This window comes from Salvelinus sp. IW2-2015, linkage group LG22 (genome assembly GCF_002910315.2).
Source record: "Salvelinus sp. IW2-2015 linkage group LG22, ASM291031v2, whole genome shotgun sequence".
In the NCBI taxonomy this organism is placed as follows: domain Eukaryota; kingdom Metazoa; phylum Chordata; class Actinopteri; order Salmoniformes; family Salmonidae; genus Salvelinus; species Salvelinus sp. IW2-2015.
Genome location: NC_036862.1, coordinates 27,070,393 through 27,086,570, shown reverse-complemented (window position 1 = coordinate 27,086,570; position 16,178 = coordinate 27,070,393). Strand labels below are relative to the sequence as shown.

General features: G+C 46.6%; 1 protein-coding gene across 1 annotated transcript in view; it reads right to left on the bottom strand.

The window, feature by feature from the left end:
- Positions 1-16,178, bottom strand: part of LOC111982703 (cell adhesion molecule DSCAM-like) — a 148,154-nt gene that overhangs the window by 21,110 nt on the left and 110,866 nt on the right. The window contains 2 exon segments of the mRNA XM_070433873.1: positions 907-1,076; positions 12,331-12,510. Of these exon segments, the coding sequence (XP_070289974.1) occupies positions 907-1,076; positions 12,331-12,510 (350 nt within the window).

Below are 16,178 nucleotides of genomic sequence, written 5' to 3'. Positions count from 1 at the left end.
AAGCATCTGCTATAACTTTAAATCATTGTACATATTTATTTATCTCTCAGGTGCCTGTAACTGGACCCCAGTCCTTCAATCAGTGTTTAGACTCTAGTTTTTATAAACAACAGCTCTAACAATAAACCTCCATGTATTCACATACCTTGATCCCAAATCCATTTTAAGCAAACTAGAATTTTCAGCTTATCATAGTTTCAACCCTCAGATGCACTCACAGAGCCCACATCCCAGAGCAGTGTGAGCCAAGCCAGTGGCTGCACAGTGGCTTATGGAGGCTCTGTTGCTGCTGAGCTTCAGTGGAGCTGAACTGATGAAGAGAGGAGAGGCATCTGGCTCCACCTGACAGCTCACCTGATTGGGCTCTTTGAGGCTGGCTGGGCAGCACTGTGGGCCTAAACCTTATCTTCTGACTCAGCCATATCTATCCAGAGTGTTGGGCAAACACTGCCTGGTGCTCCAGTCTCCAGCCCACTGATGGAATTACTCCACTCTGACCTATTACTATTACCACTGCTATTCTTCTCTGGCTTCTCCTGGCCTAATCTAATCATGGCCGTTCTAAAGGSCCATTCTGATTTGGTGCCATTGATGCATAGCACAGTAGGTTAAATGTCTGGGTCAGACCGAATATGATACTATTTTTTCTTTGGGGAATATTATATCTACTGTGAAAGGTTAGGATGATAGTTTCAAAACTATTAATTATTATTGATCAATAGATGTCTCTGTAATTTGATACACAGAAAATTAATACTCAATGTATGCTATTTACTGTCTAGTAGCACTTCAGTGGTACGTATGAAATGGCACCCTATTCCATTGGGACCCTGGTCAAAAGTACTGCACTACATAGGAGATAGGGTGCCAATTCCGACACTGCCTAAGCCTCTCATCAGTAATGACCTTGGCCCTTTCACCCCCAGACCCCACAGCACGCCGCACTGCCAAAGCAGGCCCTGCAGCCAGCAGGAACCGATACGCCAGCCAGTGGACCCTGAACCCCCCCCAACCACCCACCTCCTCCCACACCCTGAGCACAGACTGGAGACTGCCCACACCGCGCGCCGCCGGCTCTGTGGACAAGGAGAGCGATAGCTACAGCGTCAGCCCATCGCAGGACACAGGTACTGGACTGACCCTATGTCTCACATACAACATTAGTCTGCAGCAAAGGGGAGACCACTACTACTGTACGTGGAAGGGTCAGAGTGCTCACGGTATGTTTTAAGATATTTCCTATATATCTTAGGAAATTTCAGCTATATACATACACTATAATGGATGTTGTGTCTCTGTGTGTGTTTGTGTGTGACTACGCAGACCGCGCGCGGAGCAGCATGGTGTCGACGGAGAGTGCGTCGTCCACGTACGAGGAGCTGGCCCGGGCCTATGAGCACGCCAAGATGGAGGAGCACCTGCGGCACGCCAAGTTCACTATCACAGAGTGCTTCATCTCCGACACCTCCTCGGAGCAAATGACGGCCGGCACCAACGACTACACAGACAGCCTGGCATCTAGCACGCCGTCTGAGTCAGGCATCTGCAGGTTCACCGCCTCCCCGCCCAAGCCTCAGGACATCAGCCGGGTCATGAACATGGCCGCACCAAAGGCCCACAGACCGGGTAAGGAGAAGGCAGCACTCATATACAGAACATGCACAGACATACACTGCAAACACACACACACACAGTACAGTTCAAACCTTACTGAAAGGAAATGATTATGTATTATTTTCCTCATTACTCTAGATCAGTGTTTTCCAACTCCGGTCCTCCCCCAACAGTACATATTGCTCTTGTGGCCCTCGACAAGCACACCTGATTCTACTAATCATCAAGCCCTTGACAAGTTGAATCGGGTGTTTTCGTCTGGGGCTACAACAAAAATGTGTACTGTTGGGGGTACTGGAGGACCGGAGTTGGAAAACACTGCTATAGATAGCAGTTCAGTTCTGCTCCAATTAGGCCTTGGGCCACAGCATTACAACTGTAACTTCCACAGCTCTCTGGGCCTGTTCAAAGTTAAGTTCCATAGCTTTCATTTAACACAGCATTTTAGAAAATGCCTATTGCAAATTAATGATCATGAGATACTCTTCCTCAGATAACACCTCTGGCATGCTGTTAATGCTCGATGAAGTACAAACACCATTAAAACCCAGTAATACCCCTCACAGTGCTGTATTTAGCTGCAGCTCTCTGCAGAAATGTCTGCACATGGAGGAGCTGTCCTTAYGTCCGTCTGTCAGGCTATCCGCCTTTCTGACACTGTCCTCTCCCGGGTTGGCCTCATATGACCTGCTTCTTCTCACCTCCCATTCCTATTGGTTACACTGTCTGGCGCAGTTTGTGACAGACCAAACAGACTGGGTTGAAATACATAGATATGAGGAAATTCCCATTTTCAAATATTTTTTGTAAAAAATACACACACACAGAGAGACAGAATGTATTGTGCGTTTAGTGAGTCCTGGCCTGCCTAGTTTTCATTCTGGGCTGGGGGTATGAAGACTAGCTAGTTGTTGATGGTGTCTGGAGGTAGGGACTGGGCTGGGGTGAGCGAGACGAGGTAGACAGGTTTTGGCTATCTGAGCTGGGTCTTGAGTTTCCGTTCCTCATTATGTTTTCATGGTGCGTACACAAGCCAGCTGCCCACAGTCATCAGCCAGCGGGAGGCTTAAACTGTCAGCTGAGGGCAAGTAGAGGCTATCTGTCAAGCCAATCTAAAGCTATTGTCTGTCAATACAAAACAGCACTTTACTGCCACAATGGAGACGTTCAGCGTGATATCGGTCTTTCAGACGCAGAGCCTGATGTAGCGTCGTGCTAACCCTGGTTTCACTTTCATCCAGCGGGAGTTGGGCGACACATAGACAAGCTTTAGAGGTTTCTACAGTAAGTCCCTGTTGAAGACCGTTGTTACAAGTCTGGTATACCATCAGCCAGCTCTGTTGTGGCACACACTGTGGAATTCACCCATGTTAGTTTGAACACAGTTCATTTTTGTGTGTTTTTTCCCAGTGAGTGTCAGTATGATCAGAATTTTAAAGAAAAAAAGGCAATTTTCAATATAGAATGTCTACGATGGCATACAATAGTGTCTGTCTGTCTGTCTGACAGTGGCCCACTGCCCCCCCCCCCCCTTCTGTAGTAATGTACCTTTGCCCTGAGTTGACACTGTGACCTCATCTGTCATTCACACAGGGTTACGGAGGAGGGCCTCTCTCCTGTTACTCTGACACGTGTCAATCACAATCACACACACTTGATACTGCTACAGTAGGTCAACCTGGGGTCAGTAGGTCAACCTGGCAAGCCCATTTCTTTGTGTGTGTGTGTGTGTGTGTGTGTGTGTGTGTGTGTGCGTGCGTGCGTGCGTGCGTGCGCGCGTGCGTGTGTTTGTGTGTTAAAGGAGCTGTTTCTCCAGGAGCTAAGTGGGTAGTACGAGCGGAGAGGACTCATGACACGTCTCAGAAACACTGTCTGAGAGCATGTTCCCCTGCAGCAGTGTAACTGTGATCTCTCTCCTCTCTCTCCTATCCCACCAGGACGGCTATGATTTAATGATGAGAGCCCACTTTGATTATTCATACACAGCAGACAAGACTACTCCTCTGGCCCCACTGCTGTCTCACTACCTCTCCACACACACACTCAGAGCCTCGACCTCTCCGCTGTCTTCTACACACACAGTCGCACACCAACACAAGAAGGCAACACTCATACACAGAACACACACATACACACACACAAATTCAGAAAAACAGAGAAACACATGCAGAAAAAACAAACCACACATAATCCCAGGTGACACACTTAGAGGGGTGTGTGTGTAGGAGGGAGATGCGGCTCCGCTAGCTGACAGCCCGTCTCTGACATGATTGAATGTGTCAGACTAAGGTCTGCCAACGTTTAAGCCTCATCTCTTATTCACTCTCAAGCTACGCCAAAGAACGCTGATTTATTTAGCGTGACAACTATGAATTTTAAGTGAGGCACATTCAAAAATCCTCCTCAGCCTTCTCTAAATGTTATTGCTCCTTAACAGGGGTAGTTTCTACATCTGAGGCAGCAGGCAGCGCCGTGGCGGGCGGCGTCAGCAGGAGACCTGCCTGATGTTCTCCTACTCCTGCCCCCGCGAGACCGAGGGCATGCCTTGATGAGCGCTCCGCCTTTGAGGAGAGGAGGGAAGAGGGGGAGCCGGAGGARGGGAGAAAAAACGCAGAAAATAAGAAGAATCCTAGTTCTGACATGCCTTTCAAACAACACAGGCAAACGATCTGCTATTGTTATCACATGCGTAGCTCTGGCACATAACCCAGCTCCATCACTGTGTGATCAGCACAGGTCCACATGATCAAATTGCAGGGAAATGTCTGTCTGCTGTGGCTGTCTGTTAAAGCTACAGAGACTGCCTCCTCTGTGCTGTCACAGTGTCATACTCAGTTTGCTGTGACACTCCCAATACTGCTACAGTAAAGGCCTCAGGTTTCAAAGATGACCGAGAACAAATAGGCAGCTCAAGGTGTTCTCCATCTTAAACCATCCTCACAACAACCTGAGACTTGTTAAAGAAGGTTGGAGGACAACAAAAGGCTGCTTTCAGCCAGACTCCTCTCTCCTCGCTACGATCACCACACAGCCCTCAGTAGCCCCTCAGGCTACCAGTATTCTTTTTGATGGCCCATAATTGCTTGGTTGATGTATATTTTTTAATTTCCAGCGATGTTACAGAGCCTGGTAATAAAGCGCTGTAGGGAGAGAAAGAGAGAAGGGGAGAGAGAGAGCGAGAGAGAGAGGGAGGGAGGAGGTTTCTATTCCTATCTGTCTGTCAGGTCACAGTCAGGGCTGGCTGTGTGTCACTAGGCAAAGGGAGACTGAGGGGGAGGTTGCCATATTGGATGGAGATAAAGAAAACAATCATCCAGTAGCATTATTAAAAGGTTTGAATTGCAAAAACTGCCAGTCTTGAAATTGTGCATGATGAACAGAACATTATAGAGTTCAATTTTGGTAAAGGGAAATCCAAAAAACATTGGTATATCAAATAAAATGAAAACATCTTACTGTAGGATTTCTAGTTGGCTAAGGTGTACACATTTTGAGGAAAATGTATTATCTGCACAGCAGGAGAAAAATCATTGTATCTTTTTGATCTGTATCCCTTCTCTGTAGAAGAGAGGGACTGAAAATAAGGTAGAACACCACATGCAAATAGCTGTTCCCCTGTGCCCTTACTTAGTCTGTCTCTAATTGAAGTACTGACGGGTTTAAATGAAGCAGAAACGCACTGAAGAGCTTCATCGGCCGGTGACACACACATGCATGCACAAATGTGCACACACACACACACGATAGTTAGGAGAGGGAGGGCAGGCAGGCAGCAGTGCATACTGAAACACTAATGGTCTTCCTTTTCAATCCACTCAAGCGAATAAGTACACTTTTACAGAAAGCATCTTGAGTCTGAGTGCACAGTTCAGGGGTTATAAGGCATGAAATGTGATATTATGATGAGTGACAAGAGTACAGCTGTACCATCATGTAATGATAGCTTCCAACCCCCCAGTAGCATGATGGATACCACTAACAAAAGCCCCAAAGACATCACAACTCTGGGATTTTTGGATAATCAGAATTTCCCCTCTCCAAGATGTCGATCATCATTAAATGAAAATAGTCTTGAGAGATTTGAGTAAAAATAAACAGGAAATGAGAGTAGGCTATAGAAGAGAATGAGCAGGAATCTATAAAGTAGGGAATCTATACAGCTCACCACACAGAGACACGCTCACAGTAGGTCCCCTTTACAATTAGTGTTACTGTAACGCCCCTTTCTATAACAGCCCTAAATCTCCCTCCGCCTTCCTGATGAAGCTTTTGAAGGCTTACTGAATCTGGTGATTCAGTAAGCTCTCCACCTAACTCCTCCATCCTCTCCACCTAACTCCTCCATCCTAACCTACAGTACAGTACAGTACAATGTAGCCAGCTCACACATACACACACACTTACAGTAGGCTACGAAGGACTTTGAGACTGATACATTAAAAGCAAATCTCTTGCTCTCCCCTCCTCCCCCTGCACATTCCCAATGATATCGTGTGTCCTGGGGCGTGCTGGTCTCAGTGTCATGGTGGAGGCTGATCTGGGGCTGAGGATGGGGTGACGGTGCTGTGTGAAGATAATACGCTTCAACCCTCATTTCATCATCTCCTCTCCTCGCCGGGCATCGTGGGAAAGTAGGCCATCACGCCACGCAATGCCTCACTGGGCAATATCCCCCAAACACACACACACACACACACCACACAACACACAACAAGCACACACACACCACACACACAACACACACACACACACACACACACACACACACACACACACACACACAACACACACACCACACACACACACACACACACAACACAACACACACACACACACACACACACAAATTAAATGCATATAACCTACACATACACCCACACACGCATATTACAATACAACACACACACTCCTCAGGCTGGCCCAGCATTCTTCTCACAGGCCATACAGTACAGGGATGACTGGTTGTGTGGAGCCACTTTAATGCCCTGTTCTCCTGCACAATTACTCTCTCACACTCACTCACCACCACACTGCCACAGAACGCTGCGATGACAACAGGAGACAAATACCTCCTGGGAAAAGAAGGCAGAGAGAAGAGGAAGAGGCTTTCTTGTGACTGGAAGCGTCTTGCTGTTGTTGGGTCTGGCTACGGTGTACAGCCAACTGTCTGTCAGTGATAAGTAGTCATTAATCAACTGCATAGCTACTGTTTATGGCATGCTGACCAATGACCTGTGTGGTAATGTGAAAAAAGTAATGGTGCCTGGACCCAGCAAATTGCTGATTGGCTGTGTAAATGTGCTGTCTCTAGGAGGGCTGAGAGTCAGTGTCACCACAGGTCTAGCCGCTGCATGGCAACCATGGCCTCCAGTGAGCTAATGTACTGATGGAAACACAGAGTGCTACATAAGCACTTCCATGTTAGCCTCATTAACTATGACAAGCTCATACTGTACAGTGCAACTCTGTTGCATCTGTGAACAATGGCGCCGGAGGGGAGGGCTGCCGTCTTATCGGCTTTTAACCAACCATGCTATTTTGTTATTTTTTTTTGCGTTGTTCGTAACTTGTTTTGTACATAATGTTGTTGCTACCATCTCTTATGACCGAAAAGAGCTTCTGGACATCAGAACTGCGATTGCTCACCTCAAAATGGACAAAGAGTTATTTTTCAATGAGTCGGACAGGAGGGATATACTACTACAGACACCCGACCAGGCCCAGATCCCCGTGATTCCCTGGAGAAGGAAACAGAGATTTAGTGGAAAAAGATCAGGGTGCCTTGCGAGGATTAGGCGACGAGGGGCTTTTCTGCCCTTGCCTTCCGTCCTGCTAGCTAATGTTCAATCTCTGGAAAGTAAATGGGACGAGCTGAAAGTACGTATATCCTACCAACGGCACATTAAAAACTGTAATGTTATGTTTCCCCGAGTCATGGTTGAACGACGACATTAAGAACATACAGCTGACGGGTTATACACTCCATCGGCAGGACAGAACAGCAGCCTCTGGTATGACACGGGGTGGGGGCCTATGCATATATGTGAACAACAGCTGGTGCACGATATCTAAGGAAGTCTCGAAGTTTTGCTCGCCTAAGGTTGAGTATCTCATGATAAGCTGTAGACCACACTGTCTACCTAGACTATCTACCTGTATTTTTCGTAGCTGTCTACATACCACCACAGACCGATGCTGTCACTAAAACCGCACTCAATGAGCTGTATACCGCCATAAGCAAACAGAGGCGGCGCTCCTAGTGGCCGGGGACTTTAATGCAGGGAAATTGAAATCCGTTTTACCTCATTTCTATCAGCATGTTAAATGTGCAACCAGAGGAAAAAAAATTCTAGACCACCTTTACTCCACACACAGAGGAACGTACAAAGCTCTCCCTCGCCCTCCATTTGGCAAATCTGACCATAATTATATCCTCCTGATTCCTGCTTACAATAAAAAATTACAACAGGAAGCACCAGTGACTCGGTCTATAAAAAAGTGGACAGATGAAGCAGATGCTAGCACAGACTGGAATATGTTCTGGGATTCTTCCGATGGCATTGAGGAGTACACCACATCAGTCACTGGCTTTAACAATAAGTGCATCGAGGACGTCGTCCCCACAGTGACTGTACGTACATACCCCAACCAGAAGCCATGGATTACAGGCAACATTCGCACTCAGCTAAAGGGTAGAGTTGCCGCTTTCAAGGAGCGAGACTCTAACCCGGAAGCTTATAACAATTCCCGCTATGCCCTCCGACGAACCATCAAACAGGCAAAGCATCAATACAGGACTAAGAACGAATCGTACTACACCGGGTCCGACGCTCGTCATTCACAAGGCCGCAGGGCCAGACGGATTACTAGGAYGTGTACTCCGAGCATGCACTGAACAACTGGCAGTGTCTTCACTGACATTTTCAACCTCTCCCTGTCTGAGTCTGTAATACCAACATGTTTCAAGTAGACCACCATAGTCTCCGTGCMCAAGAACACTAAGGTAACCTGCCTAAATGACTACCGACCCATAGCACTCACGTCTGTAGCCATGAAATTCTTTGAAAGGCTGGTCATGGCTCACATCAACACCATTATCTCAGAAACCCTAGACCCACTCCAATTTGCATACCGCCCCAACAGATCCACAAATGATGCGATCTCTATTGCACTCCACACTGCCCTTTCCCACCTGGACAAAAGGAACACCTATGTGAGAATGATATTCATTGAATACAGCTCAGCGTTCAACATCATAGTGCCCTCATAGCTCATCACTAAGCTAAGGACCCTGGGACTAAACACCTCCCTCTGCAACTAGATCCTGGACTTCCTGACGGGGCCGCCCCCCAGGTGGTAAGGGTAGGTAACAACACATCCGCCACGCTAATCTTCAACACGGGGGCCCCTCAAGGGTTCGTGCTCAGCCTCCTGTACTCCCTGTTCACTCATGACTGCACGGCCAGGCACGACTCCAACACCCTCATTAAGTTTGCTGATGACACAACAGTGGTAGGCCTGATCACCGACAACGATGAGACAGCCTATAGGGAGGAGGTCACCTGACCGTGTGGTGCAAGGACAACAACCTCTCCCTCAACGTGATCAAGACAAAGGAGATGATTGTGGACTACAGGAAAAGGAGGACCGAGGACGCCACCATTCTCATCGACGAGGCTGTAGTGGAGCAGGTTGAGAGCTTCAAGTTCCTTGGCGTCCACATCAACAACAAACTAATATTGTCCAAACACACCAAGACAGTCGTGAAGAGGGCATGACAAAACCCATTCCCCCTCAGGAGACTGAAAAGATTTGGCATGGGTCCTCAGATCCTCAAAAGGTTTTACAGCTGCACCATCGAGAGCATCCTGACGGGTTGCATCACTGCCTGGTTTGGTGTCAGAGGAAGGTCCTAAAAATTGTCATCGACTCCATCCACCCCAGTCATAGACTGTTCTCTCTGCTACCGCATGGCAAGCGGTACCGGAGCGCCAAGTCTAGGTCCAAGAGGCTCCTAAATAGCTTCTACCTCCAAGCCATAAGACTCCTGAACAGCTAATCAAATGGCTACCCAAACTATTTGCATTCCCCCCACCCCCTCTGGATCGCTGCTGCTACTCTCTGTTATTATCTATGCATAGTCACTTTAATAACTCTACCTACATGTACATATTACCTCAATTACCTCGACAAAGGTGCCCCCACACATTGACATTGACTCTGTACCGGTAACCCCTGTATATAGCCCCGCTATTGTTATTTACTGCTGCTCTTTAATTTGCTATTCTTATCTCTTACTTTTTTTGTTGGTATTTTCTTAAAACGGCATTATTGGTTAAAGGCTTGTAAGTAAGCACTTCACTGTAAGGTGAACACCTGTTGTATTCGGCACATGTGACAAATAACATTTGATTTGATTTGATCTTCTCAGTGTCTTAGCCACACCATGATCAGAGACTCTGTCTAAATAGATTGTTAATGCTTGTTTGCACAAATCAGAGTAAGTATATGAAACGCAAAGGCATGAGATGGAACCTAAAAGTCTGTGTGTATTGATGATGTGTACATGTGTATGTATGGTTACTGATGTGTGTGAGAGGGTGTGTGAGAGGGTGTATTTATTTACATTATATGAATCTGAATGGATGCATGTTAAAGATAGTGTGCGCGCATGTGTGTGTGTAAATGTGGCATTGTGTGTACTGTAGGAGAACACTGTTTGGACAGGCATTTTGCTGCGTGTGTTGTGGTTGTCTATGTGTGTGTGTGTGTGTGTGTGGTGTGTGTGTGTGTTGTGTGTGTGTGTGTGTGTGTGTGTGTGTGTGTGTGTGTGTGTGTGTGTGTGTGTGTGTGTGTGTGTGTGTGTGTGTGTGTGTGTGTGTGTGTGTGTGTGTGTGTGTGTCTGCATTATTATGTAGCAGTCAATGCCAGGAGGGAGCTGCATTTGGCTCTGACAGAGAGAGCGGCTTTAGCAGGGGGCTCCTGCAACAGCCTTGATAAGAAAGCAGCAACAAAAATAAGCTCTCCTCACATCTGAGCACCATCAAATGAGAATACTTCCCACGCAGCAAAGCCAGACTGGCAATGCCAGGAGACTGGTGACAGGTCATTAACATACTCCACATGCTGCAGGCCACACCAGTCCTAAACAGCAGAGAGAGACACCACAAACTGTCTGGACTCCAATACAAAACCATGTCCTGTCCTTCTTTCAGTATGTCATGACTCATCACCTCAGACTGTAGTCTTTTCAACGTGTGATGATTCAATGTACAGTTACTACAGTAGCCTATAGGCCATCTGAGCATTCTCTAAGGTCCATTGTTCAATGACTAAACCTTTGGAATGACACAGTGGTCTAATGAGTGACCTCATGTACTGAACTGTATCCCAGTTCCTCTCCAAGTCCCACTGACGTTAATGACGCCCAGGCCTTGGTTCTGTCTCAGGTTGGTTTTGTAACCAGAAAGTGATTAGTGATGCTACAGTTAGTTACATTGGCTGCTGCTAGTACTGATTAAAATAGACTGCCAAGGCAGGCCCTCTCCCTCTTGTCATTCACACATGATGTCTACAGGCTATAGGAGAACACTGTAATAAAATCAATACGCAGCCAGGGACAGGGGTGATACCAGTAGATACATATGGGGTGGTACAAGACAGTCTGTGACTAGGGAATACAGATTGAGAGATGGCATACAGTAGTAACTATGTGATGCAGGCAATGTAGGAAAGTAATAACACAGACAGACAGACAGCAGACAGACAGACGACAGACAGCAACGAGACAGACAGACAGACGACAGACGACAGACGACAGACAGACAGACAGACAGACAGACAGACAGAAGACGACAGACAGCAGACAGACAGACAGACAGAAGACAGAAGACAGACAGACAGACAGACAGACAGACAGACGACAGACAGACAGAGCAGACAGACAGACAGACAGACAGACAGACAACGACCAGACGACAGACAGACAGACAGACGACAGACAAGCAGACAGACAGACAGACAGACAAGACAGACAGACAGACAGACAGAGACAGGACGACGACAGACGACAGACAGACAGAGAGAAGAAGACAGACAGACAGACAGACAGACAGACAGAAGACAGACAGAACAGACAGACAGACAGACAGACAGACAGCAGACAGACAGACAGACAGACAGACGACCAGACAGACAGACAGACAGACAGACAGACAGACAGACAGACAGAGAGAGAGACAGAGACGAAGAGAGAGGAGAGAGTGAGAGAGAGAGAAGAGAGAGAGAGGGTGAAAGAGAGAGGGTGAAAGAGTGAGATAGAGAAAGCAGGCCAGAGAAAGAGAGAGCACAGTGGTGTAGTGGTGTTGTGCTCTCTCCCTCTCTTTTCCACATGGCAGACTCTGCTTGAATGAAGAGTTGAGCGTGTAATGGAGGGGACATAAGTCCTTAGCTGCTCAACAGTAAAACACCCGGTTCCACCCCCCTTCCCCCCCTCCCGTGGCCAAAGTGACTATACTGTGGGGTCAACATTTTACCCTTACCCTTCTTTCCTCTGACCCAAACTCACAGACCTGATACAGTTAAATAAAGGTTAAATAAAAATAAATAAAATAAAAAAGACATACTTGTCATTTGATGCTTCACCCAACAATACCAAACAGAGTTTGTCTAACAAGGAAGTCAAAAAGAAACGTTACAGTAGTTTTGGAGTCTTACTTTTGACGGTGAGGTACATGGATTTGCTAACGTCAGCTCCCACATCGTTGCTGACCTTACACAGGTAGTAGCCGCTGTCCTCCTCCAGCACGTGTTTGATTAGCAGAGAGCCATTGACCAGCAGCTGGATACGGGAGCCAGAGTTCAGGGCGATGGGCTGGAACTGGGGAACCCCGTTACCTGGGGTGGAGACAAGGAGGGACGGGGAAATGAGTCATGGATGATACACATTTCAAATGCATTTAGCACCTTTCAAAAATCACCATCATAAACATTTTGAATGTATTTGTAAAGGAGGTGTAAGTCTACAATATCCTCTAATCCTTAATCGGAACAATTGTATTTATGGCATAAGCAACGTAAGCTTAAGAGCACATGGGGGTGGTGTTCTACAATTTCCCCGAACTAATTTAAACTCAAAGCATTTGAACTCAAAGCATCATGAGCATTTGTTTTTAATGCTCATGTTTTGGGTGCAGACTATTGACAGATGCGCATCCTTATTCGACTTGTACAGTGTGTGTAACGCTTCAGTGACAAAGATTTAGGGATTTAAGGACAGTAAACATGCATCTTAACGCTGCCCCTTAACCTCAGCAGCTGCTGTGAAGAATGTAGCCACTAAAAGTGGGTAATCATTAAAGAGATGGTGCCCATGTTCAAAACCAGAGCAGATTGTAAAGGAAGAACACAACAAGACTGCAATCAGGCCTTGAAACAAGGAATCAGCCAATGAAATGCAGTGCAGTTTCCTTTACACAGCAAAGTACTTTTATTTTCCTTTGTTTTTACATGTGAGGATTTATTTATCCACTGACTCTCAGGATTTGATGCCTGTAAGCCATGTTTGGTATTTTTCATGTGAACAACACTGAACTTGTAAGCATGTACATTTACAAATCTACACATCAAAGACGGAAAAATGTATTGTACATATATTTTTGGGTAAATACAACCGAATCCCCAAAGCATTGATTTTGTCTTGGTGAAACACAAAGATTAGTATCAGTATGTACATGCTTTTGTAGGTCAAATATTCTTCAAAGATTTCTCTGGTGATGAAGTATACTTCAGCATACCAGCATACAGCGTTATACTTTCACATATCAGGGAACAAGTATATTTTCTATAATCATCCATGTTTCCGTTGGAGGTAATGTTGGACAGTCTCATTCAAAAAGGTCAAAATGACTTAAGTGTAGTGTAGGAAATGTCTAATGCTGAAAATGTTCAGGTCAACGAGCTGCCTGGGAATGGAAATCCACTCAGAGCTGTAAGTGGTCTACCTATGTTACAGTAATAGCAACACATCCAGGCTCGCTCATAGAGTATTAAACATATGTCTGAACTGGGCCAGATATCAGCATGCGCTAAAGTTAGCGTGTAAAGATAAGGACATTTAGTGAACTGTGGGTTTTGGTCCTTAATTAAAAATGCAGTCAAGTGCTTCAGGTTAGCGAGGGGTCATGTGGCAGTACTATTCCCACTCTGCTGCCTTGTAGACAAGAAGAGAGACAGACAGAGAGAGAGACAGAAAGCGAAATAGAGAGAGAGAAAGAAAGAGAGAGACACACAGAGAGAGAAACCGAGAGAGACAGAGAGAGAGCAAGAGAGAGAGAGAGAGAAAGAGAGAGATAGAAAGAGAGAGAGAGATAGAGCGAGAGAGAGAGAGAGACAGAGACACAGAGGAGAGAGAGAGAGAGAGAGAGGAAGGAAAGAGAGAGTAGGTGTAGTTCTCATTCACTAAGAGAAACCTTGTCATGTCATATAAGTAGAAATGATGTGTGAGGCCTCTAACAACTGTAATAACAACTAAATTGTAATAGGTAACTTGAGGAAGAGATGTTTATGGGGTGGTTGTGTTATAGGGTAAATATTCTTGCTCCCGTGTAAATAGATCGTATTTTTCGTATACATTTCGATATTTCTTTTTTCACCTTCCATCTATGAACTGAAATATACATTCCTACATTCCGCCTCACCCAATGTGGTACGGACTGGAGGTTTTTATAACTTTATAGAACCGTAACCCCAATCAGAAGCTAGCCAGATAACTAGCTACCTTAGTAGTAGTCAAGTGTTAGGCCACTGCTGCGGTCTCTACCCTTAACTCGGACACAGCCAGCTTCAGCCTCGGGCAATAACCTGCCAGTCTGCAAAGCGCGATATCAACCAAGAGCCTATAGGACTGCTTTTTCTCTGACACATCACCGGATTCCTGAGCAGCTCTGGACAAATTTAACACCGTATCATCACAGCTTAGCTAGCTGCAACGATGGCACTACTGGCTAACACCTCTGTCCCGAAGCAAAGCACCAAGTTAGCCTTGGAGCTAGCCTCGAGCTAGCCCATCTGCCGGCTAGCCGAAGAGGTCTACCAGGGGAATTCTTGGGCTACAATACTCTTTTTGCCAATTGGAACTGGAAACTTTTTTTGCCGAACACAGAGCCCTGCCAATCCATCAACAACTGGTCTACAATCAGCTACAAGCAATTCAGCCCTGTTATAGCCTGGATATTACTCCACCCAATTTACGCAGCATCGACTGTCTCTCGAAACAACGCCGGATTCCTGCCGTAATCCTTGAGCCACTACTTCTGATCCTCACAGCTAGCTTGCAGCTAGCGCACTAGCGCCACGCCACGAAGCTAGCAACAGTTAGCAAACACAATTCTACAATTCACAACCTCTCTTCGCCATCGCCAATCCGGCTGGTTCTCTGTCGACACGACCACGTCTAGCAGACCCCCTCCAGTCTGAGCAGACCACCCCCCGGGCTACTAACTTAAACGCCGCGTGCCAGTTAGTGGAAGGCCTCCCTGCTCCATCTACGGCTGCCCCGCTGGACACTATGAACTTGGCTACATAGCTGATGCCTGGCTTTGGACTGTCATAATTCACGGTACTCCATTCTGTTTAATTTGTGCTTTTATGCTGTCGGCTCTGTGCTTTAACTAGGATCTGTGTGTAGTTTAATCCGACCCTCCGTCTGCTAGTCGTCGCCATTTTTACCTGTTGTTGCTGTGTTGACTAGCACCCTGTTATTGCTGCGGTTCTAATCTACCTGTGGTTTTGATTGGGAGCTAGCTCTCCATCAAGACGCTGCAATCACTTTTATGCCTTATTGTTGTCTCTCTCAAATATCAATATGCCTTGCATACTGTTTGTTCAGGCTAGTTATCATTAATCATTGTTTTGGTTTGCAATGGACCCCGTAGTTCCACTCTCCGTAACCTCTGATACTCCTTTGTCCACCCCCACACATGCCGGTGACCCTCACCCATTGAGACCAGCATGTCAGAGATACAACCTCTCTTATCATCACCCAGTGCCTGGGCTTGCCTCCGCTGTAACCCGTGCCCCACATCCCCTGTCCTGGCACATTATGCCCAGAATCTATTCTCCACGCCCCATAATCTGCTCCTTTTTCTTTGTCTCCAAACGCTCAGGCCGACCAGTTTTGATAGCCTTTAGCCGCACTCCTCATCCTACTACTCCTCTGTTCCCGGGTGATGTGGAGGTAAACCCAGGCCCGCATGTCCCAGTCACCCTCATTGTTGACTTCTGTGATCGAAAAGCTTGGCCCTCATGCATGTCAACATCAGAGCCTCCTCCCTAAGTTGGCCTTACTCACCGCTTTAGCACACTCTGCCAACTCCTGATGCCCTTGCCGGTGTCGAAATCGCTGGCTTAGGAAGGCCACCAAAAATTACTGGGATTTCCAATACGCCAACTATAAACTTCCGTCAAGATAGACGCAAAGGGGAGGATTGCAATCTACTGCAGAGGATAGCCTGCCAAGTTCTGTCATACTTTGCCAGGTCTATGCCCAACAGTTCGAACTTCCT